Below are 17,722 nucleotides of genomic sequence, written 5' to 3' on the forward strand. Positions count from 1 at the left end.
AAGCCCGTTTTCGCCACTAAAGAAAAAAAAGTATCCATAACTCAAAATTTCGAGTTATTTTCTCAAAATTTCGAGTTAAAAGTAACTCGAAATTTTGAGTTATGGATACTTTTGTTGTTGTTTTTTAGTGGCAGAAATGGGCTTCCATAGCCTCAAGAGTTTGGGAGAGATAATGGGAGATGGGCCGTAGAAGGCCATCAACCCAGCAGCAGGACTGGTATCTGCTCCTTTGTGAGAGGAGGAGCAGCGAGACTGCTGCCACAGCCCTATAAAATGACCTAGAGTGGGCTACTTGGATGCAGGTTTCTGACCAAACTGTCAGAATAAGGCTCCACGAGCACAGGATGAGGTCCAAACGTCCAAAGACTGGCATTCAGTCAACCTGAATGTCAGTCACACAGCACATGTGACAGATGTTATGGCACCTATGTAAATGTACATGCTTTTTGTAGCAGTTGGGTTTTTCAGTTCTCCTTTGTGGTGATTTGTCACATTCTTGCTGATGAGACTCTTCGTCTGTCTTGCATGCTTTACTGTGTCCGTTTGAGTCTATGCACAGATTTTAGATGAGGTTTCGGTTCAGGGACTCTGAGGGCCACAGAAAAGCATTCAGCTTACATCTGCTGAGAAATAGAAATTCCCCTCTCGCCCCTGCAGGCAGTCTTTTATCCTTCAAGCTCGGGTCCTACCAGAGGCCTGGGAGCTTGAGGGTAATGCGCAGTATCTTAGCTGTTCCTAGGACAGAGATCTTGGATGTTGTTCCTGCGCTCCGATTACCACTGGGACCACTGTTACTTTCACCCTCCACATCTTTTCCAGCTCTTCTCTGAGCCCTTGGTATTTCTCCAGCTTCTTGTGTTTCTTCTTCCTGATGTTGCTGTCATTTGGTATCGCTACATCTATCACTACAGCCATCTTCCTCTGCTTGTCTACCACCACTATGTACAGTTGGTTAGCCATCACCAGTTTCTCCGCTCGGTCATTCGAGAATGATTCCATGTCATGGCGTTCCATGTATGCTCTGCCTGCTAGCATCTTGAGCCCTGCTGTTATGTATACTTATTTTATGTTATGGATCTTGTGCTCAGACCTTGTTCCTGTGCTGCCATGATTTGCCCCTCTGTGCCGTCTTTCAGTTCAACTTTGTTCAGCCACTGGTAGTATTTCTCAATTATTTGCCAATTTAGCCACTTCTTCTACCAGATATGCTGTGCAGGGCCCTCCCCTTTCTTAGCTTGCTGATGCCTGAGGTATTCACTAAGCACACTATCAATTGTGGCCATCTTCCAGATGTACTCATGGATCTGTTGTTTCCTCCTGCACAGCGGCTCTGACACTCACTAGTCCTCAGCCACCTTCCTTCATCTTAGCACACAGTCTCAGGGTGTTGGCTTTGGGGACAAACCCTCCATGTCAGTGTCAGTGGCGTCTGTCTCCTTTGGTCAGCTTATTATCCCAGCAGGGTACCTGATCACCGGCAGGGCTTAGGTGTTCATTGCCCAGATCTTGTTCTTCCCATGCAGCTGACTCTTCAGGACTTGTCTGACCCTCTGCAGGTGTTTGGTGGTTGCAGCTTTCATAGCAGCGTCTTCATGATTCCGATTTACCTGCATACGTTTTAAATGTTTAACTTTTCTGCATAAAGCGCCTTGAGGCGACTTCTGTTGTGATTTGGCGCTATATAAATAAAATTGAATTGAATTCATATTTGCAAAAGATTCAGGTTCAACACATACTGGAATATAATGCAGTGAAGCTCTCAGGTTTTATGTTCTGCTTTCAAATAATCATTCCCAGCTGTTGTCATATTATCATAACTGCTGAGTCTATACACTTACAGAGATCATTTACTTTTCTGTCCGATCTGGTTTCTGAATTTATAACAAATTTTATAACAACAGCCAATTTATAACGAATGATATCCAACATATAGGCCTGTAAATATAAATTTCTTCATTTTATGTAAATAATGTGTATTACTTAAAAAAAATCTATCGTTCCCTTTGGTCGTTATTTCTGTTCACAAAGTTGTCTCTGAGAGCCACAAAGAACTAACGTCTGCCTTTGCAAATGGCAGATGTATCTAATCTGGCTGTGGGCGCAGATTTCGATCGGCAGCTCGGAGCTGTGTAAACTGCCCGTCGCCTGCACGCATCAGCCCGTCAGCGATCGTCTTTTTCTTCCCTGGAAAGTGACGACGCTGCATAATTTCCTCAAAACTGGAAAAAGAAAATAAGGATTCGCTTGAAGTCGCTGCGCCCGCCTCCATTTTTCTGCGCGCACGGGGGAGGAGGGTGAGCGAAGCTCGAGCGTGCGCCCTCGGCAGACACTCAAGCGCAAAAGACACACGGCTCATCCGCTCACCTCCCCATTGACGTCAGTCCGGTGTCACATGAACGAGCGAGGACCAATCGGCTCGGCGCTGCCGGAGAGTGCTGGCTGCTTTACACCAAGATAGGGGGAAAAGACTGAATAAAAGGAAACCGTGCCAGTGAGCTTGTAATGACCACAAATCCCACGGAGGAGCCCACGGTCGCCGCCATTGGATACTCGTCCCGTTTTCCCGTGAATCCCGCACGTTTCTTGCTGTGGATTATTGCGTTTGGAGCCGGGGCGGACGGAATGGATAAGGCCATGGCCCTAACATATTGAGTAGCTCGTTGGTGGCGGTGGTGGAGGGGGAGGCGAGACGCGCACCGTGGAGACAATTTATGGGGCATTGTGCGGGGAGGAAAATGGTGGATTATTTGCAGTGTGTCACGAAAATCTCCCCACATCTGGATCTCCTGCCTTGAGACACTGATCGGTGGCGTTTCTGCGCCTGTCTACAGTAACCGAGGTCGTGTTGTAGCAGTTGGTTGGTTGGTAGGTAGGTAACCCCCCCCCCCTCACCCCCCACCCCCAAGCTCGATCTGAACGACCTCATTTTTATTATTATCATTATTATTATTATTATTATTTTGGTTTTTTACATATTCATGTCGGATTGTCGTGTCGTGGCGACGCGCTCACTCTCCCCTCCTTGAGAGCAGAAACTGTTGGATTACAGACAACTATGGATTTCACCAGCGGCGGCGGCGTTGAAGGCAGCGAGCCGCACAACAATCAGTTCTACCAGTGCGAGGAGAACAAGCCTCTGCTGGCGGACATGTCGGAGAGCAATAACAACACGAAGCTGGGCGCGGGGCCGTGCAAGAGGTCCCTGCATCACTGCAGCAGCAGCGGGATGCGATACAAGCTGCTCCACGAGGGGGACATCCAGGTGTGCGTGGTCAAACACCCCCGCACCTTCCTCAGCAAGATCCTCACCTCCAAGTTCCTGAGGAGATGGGAGCCGCATCACCTCACGCTCGCGGACAGCAGCCTGACCTCGGCCACGGTAAAAAACCTTCCGGCTCTCTCTCTCTCTCACACACACACACACACACACACACACACACACACACACACACACACACACACTTTCCTCATAATATGCTGCGTTTCACATTCCAGCTTTGCTGTTTGCCTTTTCGTGTCTGAACGCGCACCCAGATTACGCACAGTCTGCTGTTGACGCAGTTGGAAGAAGGCAGCCTGTCACTGCTTTCCCTCCTGCTCCTAATCTGGAACCCCTCCCCACCACGCCTCCATCACTTCCCCTCACCTTCCCGGCGACCCTGTCGGCTTCCCAGGTGCCTCTCTCTCGCTTTGAGCTCGTCCTTTGACTCAGGGAGGGGTTGTTGCGTCTGGGTTTTAAATATTAACAGCTAAGATCTTCTTCCCTTAATGTGTGGGAATAAAAGCCATCTGTGGGGGGAGGGGGGTTTAGGCTTTAGGTGTGTAACATGAAACCAGCTGAAGGTCTACTCCAGCAACCTGACCAAACAAAGCGCTGCTGCTTCCTGCCTGTCAGAGGGAGGCCAAGAGAAAGAGGATGCTCTGACGAGGTGACATCTCTTTGGTCATGTGATCACATGGAGGCTCTTTCCTCTCCGGATGTGCAGGCCTATAGGTCCTGGTAATCAGCTGATTGAGCCAATGAAAACAGACCTCGATGGGATCTAATGGGATTGTTTAACCAGTAAACATAAAGCAGGAAATCCAGCAGCTTCCCCCTTTCAAAAGAAACAACATGGCCATTATTTTAGGAGCTGAAGAGCCTGGAGGAATCGCACACTGTAATTACAGCATTAACCGCAACAGGACCCGCGTCAGTAGGGATCAGTTGTAATTGTTAGCAGAACAATTAAACCCTGTGATTTCCCCCTTCTGTTGTTATTATCTCGTGACATTTTCCTCAAAGCATGTTTTATCAGCACACCTTGTTAAAGGCCCTTTGGACGTCTGCCTATCACACCCACGCTGGAGGAGTTTGCAGAACTGCTTGCTGCAGTGTGCAACACCTTGGCAGCTGTTATTATTTCAGAAAAGACTTTCCGATATAGTTGATGACTTTCTGAATTCATGTAAAATATCACATTCGAGAAATCGTAGAGCTTTCAGGGAAAATGGATATATATATATATATATGTCGCAGCTCAACCTTTGCCTTACACTGATTGTTGGTCGCCTTTATGCATTATCTCATGGGTGTAACGCAGCAAGTCCGTGACACCGTGAGATATGTGTGAGGAATCAGGGGTTATATGCAAGTGTTTTCATGTACAGGGTGAGGTATCATGAAACTAGCTGATTAATAGAAACATAACGTGCAGCTATTTTGATAATGACGAATGACTCTGTAGTTATTCGTGTAACTAGCCTCTGCAGAAGGCAATTATTGCAGTTAATTCAAAGTTACTGCGTTACTGTTAACATCAGAGTTGCCCCCTTCCAGGGCACCAATATGAATACGTCCTTAACGGTGTGCCGGGTTAAATACACAGCGCCATCTTGTGGTTCAAAGTGGGATTACACAAAAATACATTCCGTTTTTTTTAAATTGTAATTATTATTATTATTATCATTATTATTATTATTTATTAACTGTAGCCCCAAATACAAGATTTGTAAGAATGATACTGATGTATGGAGATTTTAAAAAATGATACCTTGTCCTCTTTTTTTCTTTGCAAGACACAAATCGCAAACACATTTTCCTAACGTTTCTTATTTGTAGATATTTAGCAGTAATTAAGTTATTTTGAACAATGCAGTTAAAAAAATAATTTTATTGTCACATAAATTTCCCTCTGTTCCTGACAGGGGAGTTGCAGAGTGCCCCCTGGTGGGCAAAAAATGTAACATCAACACTTAGAACATGACTGAAGGGTGTTTCTCTCGTCTCTTCTTTAATTTTTACATTTTCATTTATCAGCTGTTATAAATGCAGACACTGATAGAGCGCTGCTATATTGGCCCCACTTGAATTATTTTAACTTAAATTGATATTTTGTTGGTATTTTGGATGTAAAGCCACAGCGGATGTTTCTTTAAAATCTGTTAACTTTAGAAAATTTTAGCAGTTTGAAGTCATTGTATAAACAATAATTTAATAGCTGGAGGGGGGTACAAATTTATTATCTCAGTGTCATATGATTTTTTTTAATTGTTTATTTAATTTTGAGGAGGTGGGTAGGTTATTATCTTTAATTGAAAGTGAACTAAAACTAACTGGGAAACATAAAAATAAAAAACTACACTTTAGAAATCGTGAACAAACGATATTATATACTTGCAAAACTACAGGAAATTTCTTTGGTTTTTGGCTTTGCAAAATGTAAAGTTCCAACAAACATGAAGAAGAATTGTGCATGTGTGTGACCGCACGGCTGTGTGACGTTCATCTCAACAAAGTATTGTGTTTGTATTCTAATACTTCCTCATTTCTTACATATTATCCAATATCTTGTATATATTAATTTAAAGATAACAAAGACATTTAAACAACACTTGAAATTAAAAAATATTTGAAAATAAAAAACTTTAAAGTTTTTTATAAATGTGTATTTCAGTCCGTAAAGTACAAAATAGTGTTTAAAAAGGTTTTACTGACCAGTTTATGACAAACCTATAAGGATGTCTTTGAGCTCTGGACAGTGACCAGACGACTTTATAATGAACTTCTTCTGAAGGGTGTGTGGGCTCAGCCTTAGAGATGGGGTGAGGAGCTTGGCCTTTCAGGTGCTCCATAGTGGACTGGCTGTGGTTCAGCAGGTAAAGCAGGTCATCTACTAATCGCAGGTTTGGTGAGCCAATTCCTTGGTTGCTCTAGTGTACGTGGCAAAGTATCCCTGGGCAAGAAACTGAACCCTGAGTTGCTCTTGATGCATTGATTGGAGTCTGAATGTTAGACAGTAATCAGTTATTTGGAGAAAAGAAGTGCCTATGTGAATGTGCATAAATGGGTTCGGTCCATGTATCGTTATCATATTGAAGGGATCCAGCAGAGGCATCAGACTAAGATGCCTCCTGGAGGCCTCGTAGGTGAGGTGTTGTGGGCACGTGTAGCTGGGAGGAGACCCGGGACACGCTGGAGTGGTGTCCCTCGGCTGGCTTGGGAACACCTCAGTGTCCACCCCAGAGGAGCTGGAGGAGGTCTGGGCATCTCTGCTCGGGTGGGTCTGGATATGTGTCAGAATACTGATTAAAAATAACCACACTGAGGGATCACTGTCATTGTCTGTGACCCTCATGCTTTGTGAACACTAGTCGTGAAACTGTTGCAGCTGAGAATGAAAAAACAAACTGCAGGTATAAGTTAGGCCTCCACCTTTTCATGCAATCTTTTTATTTTATTTTCAAAAGCATTAAAAAAAGAATAATTTTCTGATTGAATCTTTTAAAACTGCAGACTAGCAGTCGGTCCATTTTGGACATTTTTATCCAGTTCTGACAAACTTCCTGACTGTGCATGCTGTGTCATCTGTTTTAATATGACATATTAGAAGCTTATTGGCTGATGTCTCATATGTTATCCTGTAAATCGCTCAGCAACAAACAGCCCTGCACTCAGCACTGCATATTTTCTTACCATACCGCAAATACCAGGTGGTGTCATTTATCACAAAATGTCTGTTAGCCTGCTTCGTTTCAGGAAATCTACTGTGTGACGTTAATGCTGCTTTGAATTATGTCACGAGTGGCGTTTATTCAGAAATCCTCATGCAGCAGCGGTGCGCCTGCGAGCCGTCTCCTATTCTTTGCCCCCGTAGAGGCTGAAATCTGAGCAAACGGGGTTTTATTCAGGCCGGGAGCGTGAATGTGCACGTCCTCAGTGGAGTTTTTGTGCCCAGCATCGAGCGGAGCCGGTATGTGGGCCGACGAACAATGCTGACCCATTTGCTCTGTGCTCTTCCAGCGAGGCTGCTTCCACAGAGCGTCGACTCTGCGTCTCCAACAACATCCCCACGCTCTGCAAATAACCGAGATGATTGTGAGGACAAAAAGCTCTGTGAAACCGAGCGCCGCTGCCAAGAGGGTTTCACCTGAATTAAATTAAAGCGGTGGCCATTTCTCTAAAATCCTTCTCCTGCGTACAGTGTAGACAGTTGCAGTTGCTTAAGCTTTCACTCATCTGTTAAATGCTTTTTCTGTCTCTCGCTGAGTAGCAGGAGGGAGGGTTGTGACTCACTTTTCATTCCTTGCTTCGACAGACCTTCCTGCCACGGCTGTGCTCAGAAGCATAACCTACATCACATTTACGTAAGAAGGCTGCAAAGTGCAGGAAAGCACTTCCTATATCACGTCTCGCTCACAAAAGGCGAGAGATGAAAGGAACCTGATTATTTTGGGTTCATTTTAGATGGTGAGGTTGAACTTGGCATTTAAATCAGTCACGCATGTCCTCATAGGTGAAATATTTAGCAAGAAGCAACATCGCTGATCTATCTTGGTGTGGGTTGGTGTGACCCACGATGTCACTTTTAGAACAGCTAAACTGGTTACATGGAACTTTATTTTTTCTCAGCATTGTGCTGGACCGATTCAGTCGGAGCATTGGAGATGATGTCTCCTTGATGGAATGAGAAAAAACAACAACAAAAGATGGAAAATGAACACAAATGAACACGCAACAAAAGACCAAAAAGGACCGTAAAAGATGAAAAATGACCACAGCCTCAAAAAGACTGCAAAAGATGACCAAAAATGTTGTAAATGGTTTTTAGTCATTTTAAGTGTCTGAGGAACAAACAAAATGACAGAGGCAGACCTGAGGGATGTCCTGTTTCTCTAAGAGAAAACTAGTCTTGTAGGTGGTTTCAGGTGATTTGCTGTGTGGCGAATCCTGAAGTGTGAGCATCTGAAGTCGCACAAACAGGTTTCATATTAATGAAAACACGTGCCTGTTGTTCTCAGTCACTGTGTGGATGAGCCCGTGTGTTATTGTCACCTTGCTGAACGTGTTACACTTTGGATGAACTTTGAGTTGTAACACCTAACTCCTTCACGCCGAGGTGTCCAGCAGTGTCACGTGTGGGACGAGTGGGAGGCGTGAAAGTTTCACACTCGAGGGAGCGCAGAAGAAACGGCGCAGAGCTGCATCTTTAAAGAAGATATAGATCAAACTGATCCTTGACGGCACAACTGCACTGCACGGAGCTGTGGGTATGCAGCTCAGCAGCTATTAGTGAAATGCTAACAGAGTCAGGCTCACAGTAAAGAAGTATTAGGACCTGCTGCAGCTTTATACTGACAATATAAATGATTCACCTCCACCAAAATAGTGACGAGTGAAGCAAGCCCAATCACAAAACTCCTAAAGAGGACCTATTCTGCTGCAGTCAGATCCATTTTACAGTGTAAAAGTTTAAAGGTACACATGATTACATTTCACTAATTAGAAAACAATTAGCTGCTGATTAAGACAGGATTTCAGGACAGAAATTGTTTTTTAAAGTGTCACATCACTGATGCTTTTAGTTTCAGCCCAGCTGTTAGAACTCCCCTAGTTTAAAAAAAAAAATAGAAAAGTCAGCTAGACTTCCTGATGTGGTTGCATAATGCGTCATTCAACTTCATATAGCAGGCCTCAACGCCAAGCCACCTATCTCCACCATCTCTAAAGTAGGTCTAAGCAGCAGTTGATTGGTTATGAGCTGTACAAAGACAGGAAACTCTGCTCTAGCCTCAAAAGTGATATCTTGAACCATTTTAAATGAGCCCCTGTTTTCACACAGAGATGCTTCTGCAGTGGTAGATTTGATTACATCCAGTCGCAGTCTTGACCTGCAGGACTGAAAATCCTGAACTTTTAATTGGATTTTTCCTTTAAAAGTTAAAAGTTTTGCACTCCTTTTCATGCAGCAACATATTCTACCCTCTTTAAGCTCTACACCTGGCTTGCATCCACAGCTGTGTCCAATTTAGAATCGTCGATTAACCTAAGAAGTCCGTGTTTGGTCTGTGGCAGGAAACTGGAGTACTTTTAGAGAAGCCACCGAGGCACTGGGACATGCTAACTCCACAGAGAAAGGCCTCCAGCTGGCCGGCAGTTTTGGGCCCAGATCCTTTTTGCTGTGCGGTGACGCTGCTAACCACGTGACCGCTGCCAATCCTGAAGCTTTTACTCTGAAGGTGGTGAAGAAAGCTTGTGCATGAGAGTAGAGGATAAAAGTATACATCCAGATCAGCTGGTCACGTGTTTTGCTCCCAAAAGCTGAAGGATCTTGTTTTTGCAGTTCTGTTAATACAAAATGCCGAGAGAGTCCCAAACAGGTCTGAGCAGACCTCCCTGACAGGCCACCATATGTGTTCATACTTAAAAAATGGATCCTCCCAGTCTGTGTTTGAACAATGCAGCCATTAGGCAAAGATCTGACTTGGAGTCCGGAATGATGGTGCTCCCTGCCATATTGATTTATGATATTTAGAATGGATTGGAATTGGACTCGTTCCCCTTATTCTGCCTTGTTATGTGTGTCAGCGAGTGATGGATAAAGTGAAGGAAAACAGAGAAAACCAAACGACAGAGTTTGTCAGGAGGGGGAAAAAAGGAATGGAGACTGCAGCCAAGCAGCAGTTATTCTCCATTGTTTTTAGTCGTGTCTTTCAGGAAAACTGTGGGCTGTTTTTAAGCCAGCTGGGGGGGAAAAAAGAAGCTGTAGTCAGCTCGGGCAGTGGGAAGTTGCACACAGTGCTTTTCTGTAGCCGAACGCTGTGAAACTTTGTTTTCCACCTCAAATGAAATTTACATCCCCCCCCCCGTTTGCATTTTAAGCTTTCTCTGATGTCACACAGCAGCGCATTGTCTAATCGTTTGCATGATTTAGTGGCTGATGCACAGCTGTGTCACAAGATAGCAAGCAGGAGCTAATGGATTGTTCATGTTATACTGTTATTCTTTTCGTACTAGCATAGCTTGTGTAGCAGCTGTCTTAAAGTTAACTCACTGAGTTGTCAACTTTTCAGTCAAGTTTTCCTCAGCCAAAGTTTGTCATTAACACGTTTCCATCACACTTCTCACCGTAGCATTGTTTGAGTAGTTTACCCAAGTTTACAACCAGACCACGAAAGCTGCTGGTGGCCAAAACCATCGTGAGGAGCATCATCGGTTGCTAGCAGTGTTGCCAACTCCTCAGTAAGGAAAATCGCTATTGGCTGTCCTAAAAGTTGCTAGAAGTTGCTAAATGACGTCATCACCTAATTTGCATAATTGGTGACCCAAAATAGGCACTCTGGTGGAGTTACTTTTTTTGTGTGTCTTTTTAAGTAGTTTTAAAACTTGTGATCCATAAAAAGTAAGTGAAAGAAGACTATTTTTAACCATTACGTCGTTAACAAACTACATTAACAATCAGAATGGACATGGCAAACCTCACCAGAACAGCTTTAGTCAAAATCGGATGTACAAGATGGAGTTAAGGCTCTGCAAGGACATCCAATTTCTAAGTTTGCAATGATTAGAATGATGTATTTTAGTGCATTGATTTATTTTAGACAAAGAAAACTGTACATTTACTGCTGCTCCCGCCCTGCGTTACAATCAGCGCGGGAGCAGTGGCTTCGCTAATGCATGATTCATTTGCAGTTTGGACGCGTAGGGGTGAACTCTGATAGCAGCTGGGGGGGACTGCTGCCTGAGGACTATCTGCCGCCTGTGAGCGCTTTGGCACAGGCAAGGTGCCCACGGCAGCACCCGCTGCTTGTTGCGTGTAAGAGCGATATTTGCTTTCACGTCAAAAGTCGCTATAAGTCTCTAATAACAACAGCAAAAGTCGCCAGATTTGTCGCTAGTCGCTTTTTAGAAAAAAAAGTCGCTAAGTTGGCAACACTGGTTGCTAGCGACCTCTAGCAACCGCTCCCCAACCGGTTAGGGAATGTGCATTTTTCCAACGGGGGTGGCGGCTGGACCAGATGCCTGCGTGACTGCGGACTAATGTAGCACTGAAGAGGCTAACACCAAAGAGTCAGCAGTTTGGAGCGGTTTCTGCTACCTCAGCAGTGTTTTTTCTTTTCATTTGCGGCAGTTTTTGACTGAACCGCCCAAAATTTGAAAAAGAAAAGTTCAGATGACATTTTTATCGACTTCATCCTCTCCTAAATCGTCGTGCGAGTTAATGCACTTGTTGTTTTTTAACTTAGTTCGTCCGTTTCCAGCTTCACGTGTGTGTGGAACATAGAAACAGCAGGGAAAAGTGGATTCAATGTGACGGTAAATAACAGCAGCATGCAGTAAAGACTCCCACACTGAGATGAAAGAAAACAACTGCAAATAAATCAGCCGACGTATTGGTGCGTCCCTGGTCGTGGGCTGTTTGTGTGAAGGCGCTGATGCGGAGTTTGTGCTTTGTAGCCCGGATTTCTTGTGCTGTATCTAATAAAACAAGACAGTAAAACAGCTAAATGTATCGATACGGACCAATAAGCAGATTGATAGACTAACCAGAGACAAGCCAGTCATTTCTTTGATTAATAAACTGCCTCTGAGCTTACTCTGTGCATCTCTTTACTTCGCTCGTACAGTGTTCTCTGGCTAAATTAAAAAAAAGAGTAATGTAAAAATGAGCATGTGTTTTTAATGAGGGGAAAAAAACCTCTCAAGTGCATTAAGATTGCAGTATTTTACCGTCAGCAGTGACCCTAGCTATTTGGAGCCGACATCAGATAAAATGAATGGTGAGAAGTCTGGTTAAAAGCCCAGGAAAAGGAAAAAAATCTTTTTTCCATTCTAAACAGCTGTTGCTTCTTTGTGTTGTTTTTGGCTCCAGAAACCAGAACAGTAAGAAAAGCACGTATGCAGACAGAATGACGACCAAACAAGCATTTGTGCGTCGAGTTGTAGGTCATGTGACCTCATTAACAAGTTTGTGTCAAAGTCATAGAAGCAATGAGTGTCGTCTGCAGATGTGGAGGAGGAGCTGGCAAAGATGAGGCTGACGAAAACAATACTGGGCCTACGGTGCCGTGTGGGACGCAGCCGTCACACGTGACGCCTTTGAAACGAACACACTGCCCTCCTCTCATTGGTGGCTTTTGACCTCATCTGCCATTACTTCACATCCACAGCGGAGCATAATGTAAACAGCTGGAGTGACAAAAAGCTGCCCATTCAGAGCCTCACGCTCGCCGTGTAATGACAAAATTTACAGACCTCGGTTCAAAGTTTCAACCGAGAGATGTGGAAAACGTGACGCGCAGCAGTCGGCACATTTAGAAAACATTTAAAGTAGCATGCAAGATTTATTTAACCTACTTTTAATTTGTGAATGGCAGGAGGCAAAAAATCCCGTTATTGTGCCGTCAACGCCAAATACTTAGAATACGCAGGATCAAGTAGTTCACGGGGTGGTCTTGGAGCATCTTCAGCAGAAATAAATGAGTGACTAAGAAAAAGAAAACCTCAGTAGTGTTTGTTGCATTGATGGTGCTGTGTACTGTACGTATTTCTGAATTAATAATACATTAATTACAAAGCTTCAACCAAGCATTTTCCTGTTATTGAATAATCTGCACTGATATGATTTTTATTCATATAAGAAAAAAATCAGTCCTGAAACCTGATGAGTCAAAAAAACAAATCACTGGCTACACTTTAACCATATATGGCAACTTGATTTGAAAAATCATATATTTAAACAAAAAAGTGGAGGAACGAATGCATTTCAACACTGCTTTTATTCAGGAAGTGACTTCAGCAGTTGGTTTTTTGTTTAGAGGGGTGGGGGGGGTCAGTACCGATGCCCCTGATGTATTGTCTGGCCTTCTTGCCGGTGACGTCTTGAGCTCATTCATCACCAGACCACAATGAGATGTGAAACCATGGCCTTAACGTCAGGGGCAGTATCGCAATCTAATCTTAAAACACAAAAACACAACCAAAGGAAGAAAAAAAAACCTTGAAGGCTGAAGTGAATTTGAGTGTTGGTTCAGAACAGACTGTCAGGCTGAGATGTTAAATCGCTGCGTATTTATATACGAAATGACGTTACTCCTCAGTTTGTCTGCACGTCTTCAGATGTCATTAAAAGGTCATAAAAGAAGCTTCAAATCCTGTGTGTTAGGATATTTACAGATAAGTGTTAGGCTGGAATTCTAATGTGTTTGATCAGTGTTTAAGTTGTCGTCATTAATGATATTACATTACTTGCCATGTTAGATTAGAGCCATAAAAAGGGATTCGGTTACACTGCTGCTTTACCTGCAGAGACAAAGAAGTCATTAGAGCACTTCTGCGCTGCCAAAGATAAACAGCCCTCTGAGTTTGGCATCCACATGTTGGTTTTGTTCATAGGGTGTGTAGCCTGCTGCACATTTACCTCAGTGTATTGACTTTACAGAGATCACTGTAGCATCTCCTCCACAACGTAACCAGCAACAAAGTCATTAGTCTCTCTGGGTGACGGTTGAAGATGCTGCAGTTTCAGAGCTTTAGCACCGACATTCAGCCAGAAATCAAAGTCGCTACAGGACAGTTTCAGTGCCACGTGAAGCCCTGTGCATTCATACAGATGGTATTATTTGAAAAGCGGCCCTGTACAAGAGTGCACCCTGCGTCCTGCTCCACGGCGGCTGGGATAGGCTCCAGCTGATCCTGACTTGGATAGGCGGAAGAAGGTGGATATAAAAGTATTTAGACTCTTTAGTTTGAGGAATAGCTGCTACATCCAGCAGGTAACGAGGTGCAATGATAGAAAGTTTGCAGTTTGTCGCAGGACTGCTGTGTGTGCTGTTAAGCAGGTCTTACACGTTACCTGCTGCACAACTTGTCAGTGAACCGTGCTGCGATCATATCTGCATCCCGATGTATCGCTCGCTCTGCTGCTCCAGTATTCCCATTAAATACCTGAACAGGAGAAGCATATTTAGCCACGCTTCCCTTCCCGATTCACACTATCTGATGCAACTGCATGTTTGCGCTCAGGTCTGTTGTGTGTCACAACACTGAGTGTCGACCTGCTGCGGCGGGGAATAACAGCAGCTCACGGCGGGCCTGTTTTCCACAGCAACCTTGCTCCACAGTCACAGCAGCGTGTGTGCGTGTGAGCGTCTCGAGTGTGATTTACAGTTTTGTTTGGGTTAACGTTCCGTTTGGACCTGGAGTCGAGCCGCTCACGGCGTTGCAGGCTGCCAGGAACCGCTGCACCCATTATTACTGTGCTGTTTGTTTAGTTGTTGCTGCTTTTTGGTCAGTATATCCTGATGTCTCGCTGGTGTTAAATACACACTCCCTAATACCGCTTTAGTTTTCAAATTAAAGGCTAATCATATCCTTTGTGTGCTGAGCACATTCCACATACTGTTAGTGCAGGAATGAGGGTGAGGAATAAATCAGAAACAGCTTTCCAGGATCTATTTTTATCTGGTTGTATTTGAAAATGTGGCAACAGATGATGTTCTGGTCGCTGTCCCATCCTAAAATGAACGACTTGTAAAACTTCTAAACATATACTCCCAACTTAAAGTGACACTAACCCGTTCCTGTTCTTGTAAACTTAAATATTACTGAAGGAAAAGAAGAGAATGTGCTCGTTTTTCTCTCTTTTTCTAAGAAAACTTGTGGTTTGTGGAGAATGTTTACACCCATATTGTGCTTTTAGCCGAGCCTCAGGGGCACAAATGTGGCAGTAAAAACTTTTCTATGCAGTTGTTTTTGAAAACTGACATTCCTCCTTTGACTTTTTGGTCTTAGAAATTATTTAAACTAGCAATTTATAATTTTTGTACATTGTATACTGAGAGGAGTTCAAATACTTTGAAATGTTAAATTAATTTCCCAGATATTTATATTTGGGAAATTATATTTATCTCGTTATCTGCACTTTAATGTTATTTTGTAACACACTGTTCAGCTACACCGACAGCTCCTCTTTAACTGCATTTATTCATGAGTAGTCAATAATAATAATATTGATTAATTCTCCCATGAACTATCATCATGTAATCCTGTAAGACTGCAAATATATATTTAGTGTAATACTTTGATTCGTTGCTATATGAATAAAACTGAATTAACATAAATGATGAAGCTTTACGACGACTTGAATCAGTCATGTTTGTTAAATGTGATTCGTCTTGATGCTGGAAGCAGGAAGTCCCTCTGTCTCCGTCCTCTGTCCTGCACATGCAAAGCTCTGCTCTTCTTTCTGCTGCAACACTGCGAGCTGCATTAATCAAGTGCAGCGTTAAGCTACACATGCAAATATTAACACCTTCAGTGAGTTTCGTGCTGCTGTGTGCACACACTGTCTCCCCACATGCACTGTCCCGCATTAACTCTTCTCTGGATGGGTTCCTCATTTCCTGCTGTAGCGACGCGCTCCTTGGCTTTAAACGTTTCTTGGAACCGTGTCAAGCCGCAGCGCACCAAACGCTGGGGCGGCCCGCCCGGCTTGTTGACAGTGCGCCGCGGGTCAGCAGTGTGTTTACGAGCTGCAGTTTGCTCGTTCCTTCGCAAATGGAGAAGTGGTGCGGCTTATCGTTGAGGGAAGTGACTCTTTAATGCTTTGAGTCGAGCAGCTTTGCACGAGTTCTGCTGTGTGACTAAGCCCCTAAACAGAACATGTGACATGTTTATGTTAGCGTGTGATCAATCTGCTGGTCATGCTGAGCGGGGGTCTCTGCGTTACCGCAGCCGCCCTTCAAATCTGGGTCGCTGCTGAACGTCCATCTGCTCGGGAAAGGCTGTTATTGGTAAATAAGAGCACGCAGGAACACAGGATGTGAAAGGGTAATGTTTGCACGATGACGGGAACAGGAAGAAATGTGCAGCCCTCCAAAGCCTGCTTTTCCTCTTGCTATCTGTCTCCAGCAGGTGGGCTGCGGTTGTCAGTGTGTGTGATGCAACAAATGGCGTTGACTGCAAGACGCCAATAAAGTTTCACCAACCAGACTTCTCTCAGTTTCCTCAGTGTTTCTAGATGCGGTGACATATCTGACATCCTGCTTCGTTATATCCTCTGTTTGTCCTCATCTCGGCGTTCTCTTTTAGTGTTCTCGGTATGCTTGGTGATATGACTTACGTGGAACAGCAGAAACATGAAGTGAAAAGAGGAAGGTGCGAGGGAGAGGGAGGAGAAGGTAAAGGAGTCAAAAGGAGGTGGTGAAAGGAGGGGAAATGACTCCAGTCCAGTGAGGAGAAAAGTAAGAGGAAGCAGAGGAAAGAAAAGGAAGAAGGATTGGAAAGTAAATGAATAACTGATGAGAATGAAATTTGGAAAAAATGTAGTGTGTTGTAAATGAAGGGAGAGAGAAAGGAGCAGAGGAGGATGTTGAAGGAAGGTAAAGGAAAAAGGAGAAGATGGTCGAGGTAAAAGGAAATGGACAAAAGTATTTAGTCAGGGAGGAGAAATTAAAGATGGATGAATTTGGAAAGAAAAGGAAGCAAAGAGAAAGTAAAGAAAAGAATGAGATGTGAAGTGAAAGAAGAGTAGGAAGAGGGCTTTGTGAAGGAACAAAGAGACGGGGAAGGCTTTAGGAAATGAAAACAAGTAAAGGGGAAACGGGTTGGGAAACAAGACACGAGAGAAGGAAGTAAATTGGGGGAATGGTGAGAGGATGGGGGCATGAATAGGAAATATGTCAAATGAAAAACATGAGGATTTGTGGACTAAAAGGGGAGGAAAATACCAAAAGGTGAGGAGAACTGGAGAAAAGAGTTGAAGGAAGGAAGCGAGAAATACGCTTAAGGAAGTAGAAGTATGAGAAGGAAGAGGGAAAATAAAAGAAAGGAATGAAGGAAGTATCGCTGGATGAGGAAGTTAAAGGAGTAAAACAGGAAGAGGAAGTAGATGAGTGGGAAAATAATGTTAGTCGACGTTAAATTTGCATCTGAGGTTTTTATCTAGAATTTTCCTTTGAGAAGAGCAAATAATTTCCATTTTTAAAATAGTTACAGATTAATATCCTGTTGTGGATTTAATTTGCCCAGACTGACGACTCTCATTAGCTTTCATAGTTCTTCCAGGGGTGAATGTGCTACAGCTCTCTGGCCTTTGTCATTGGCCTGTGAAACACCTGCCAGGTGACTCCTCACACCCGTTCAGTCAGCTGTTTGAGTCGCCCGCAACTTCCTCTGTCACCCTCCTCCGGTTTCTCTTTCTTTGTCTTTCTCTCTGGCTGCTGATGCACTTCCTGCTTTGACTCATCAAACACGCCATTTAAAAAAAACGTCTCCTTCATGCAGCGCTTTGCAAACTCTACACAGTGTATCGACGAGCTGACAGGGCTGTAGAGAACTGAGTCAGGGTTTACAAATGCTGACACAAGGTCACACCACACCTGAAAGGTAAAGGAGAGGGCACGCCCCACACCCTGTGCGTATGTATACTGTTGCATGCACAGAGCAGCCAACGCTTCCGTG

The 17,722-nt window shown here is 43.9% G+C and overlaps 1 protein-coding gene across 2 annotated transcripts in view; it reads left to right on the forward strand.

Moving 5' to 3' along the window:
• The first annotated feature begins 2,389 nt into the window (after nucleotides 1–2,389).
• Nucleotides 2,390–17,722, forward strand: part of LOC116318841 (c-Maf inducing protein) — a 43,108-nt gene continuing 27,775 nt past the window's right edge. Inside the window, exons 1-2 of one of the 2 annotated variants that reach the window (XM_031737995.2) lie at nucleotides 2,390–2,869; nucleotides 3,033–3,379. In XM_031737995.2, the coding sequence (XP_031593855.1) occupies nucleotides 3,056–3,379 (324 nt within the window). In that variant the 5' untranslated portion in view covers nucleotides 2,390–2,869; nucleotides 3,033–3,055. Of the gene's footprint in view, nucleotides 3,380–17,722 lie in introns of both variants that reach the window. The other variant, XM_031737994.2, reaches the window with a different exon arrangement.

Source organism: Oreochromis aureus, linkage group 7 (genome assembly GCF_013358895.1).
Source record: "Oreochromis aureus strain Israel breed Guangdong linkage group 7, ZZ_aureus, whole genome shotgun sequence".
Lineage (NCBI taxonomy): Eukaryota > Metazoa > Chordata > Actinopteri > Cichliformes > Cichlidae > Oreochromis > Oreochromis aureus.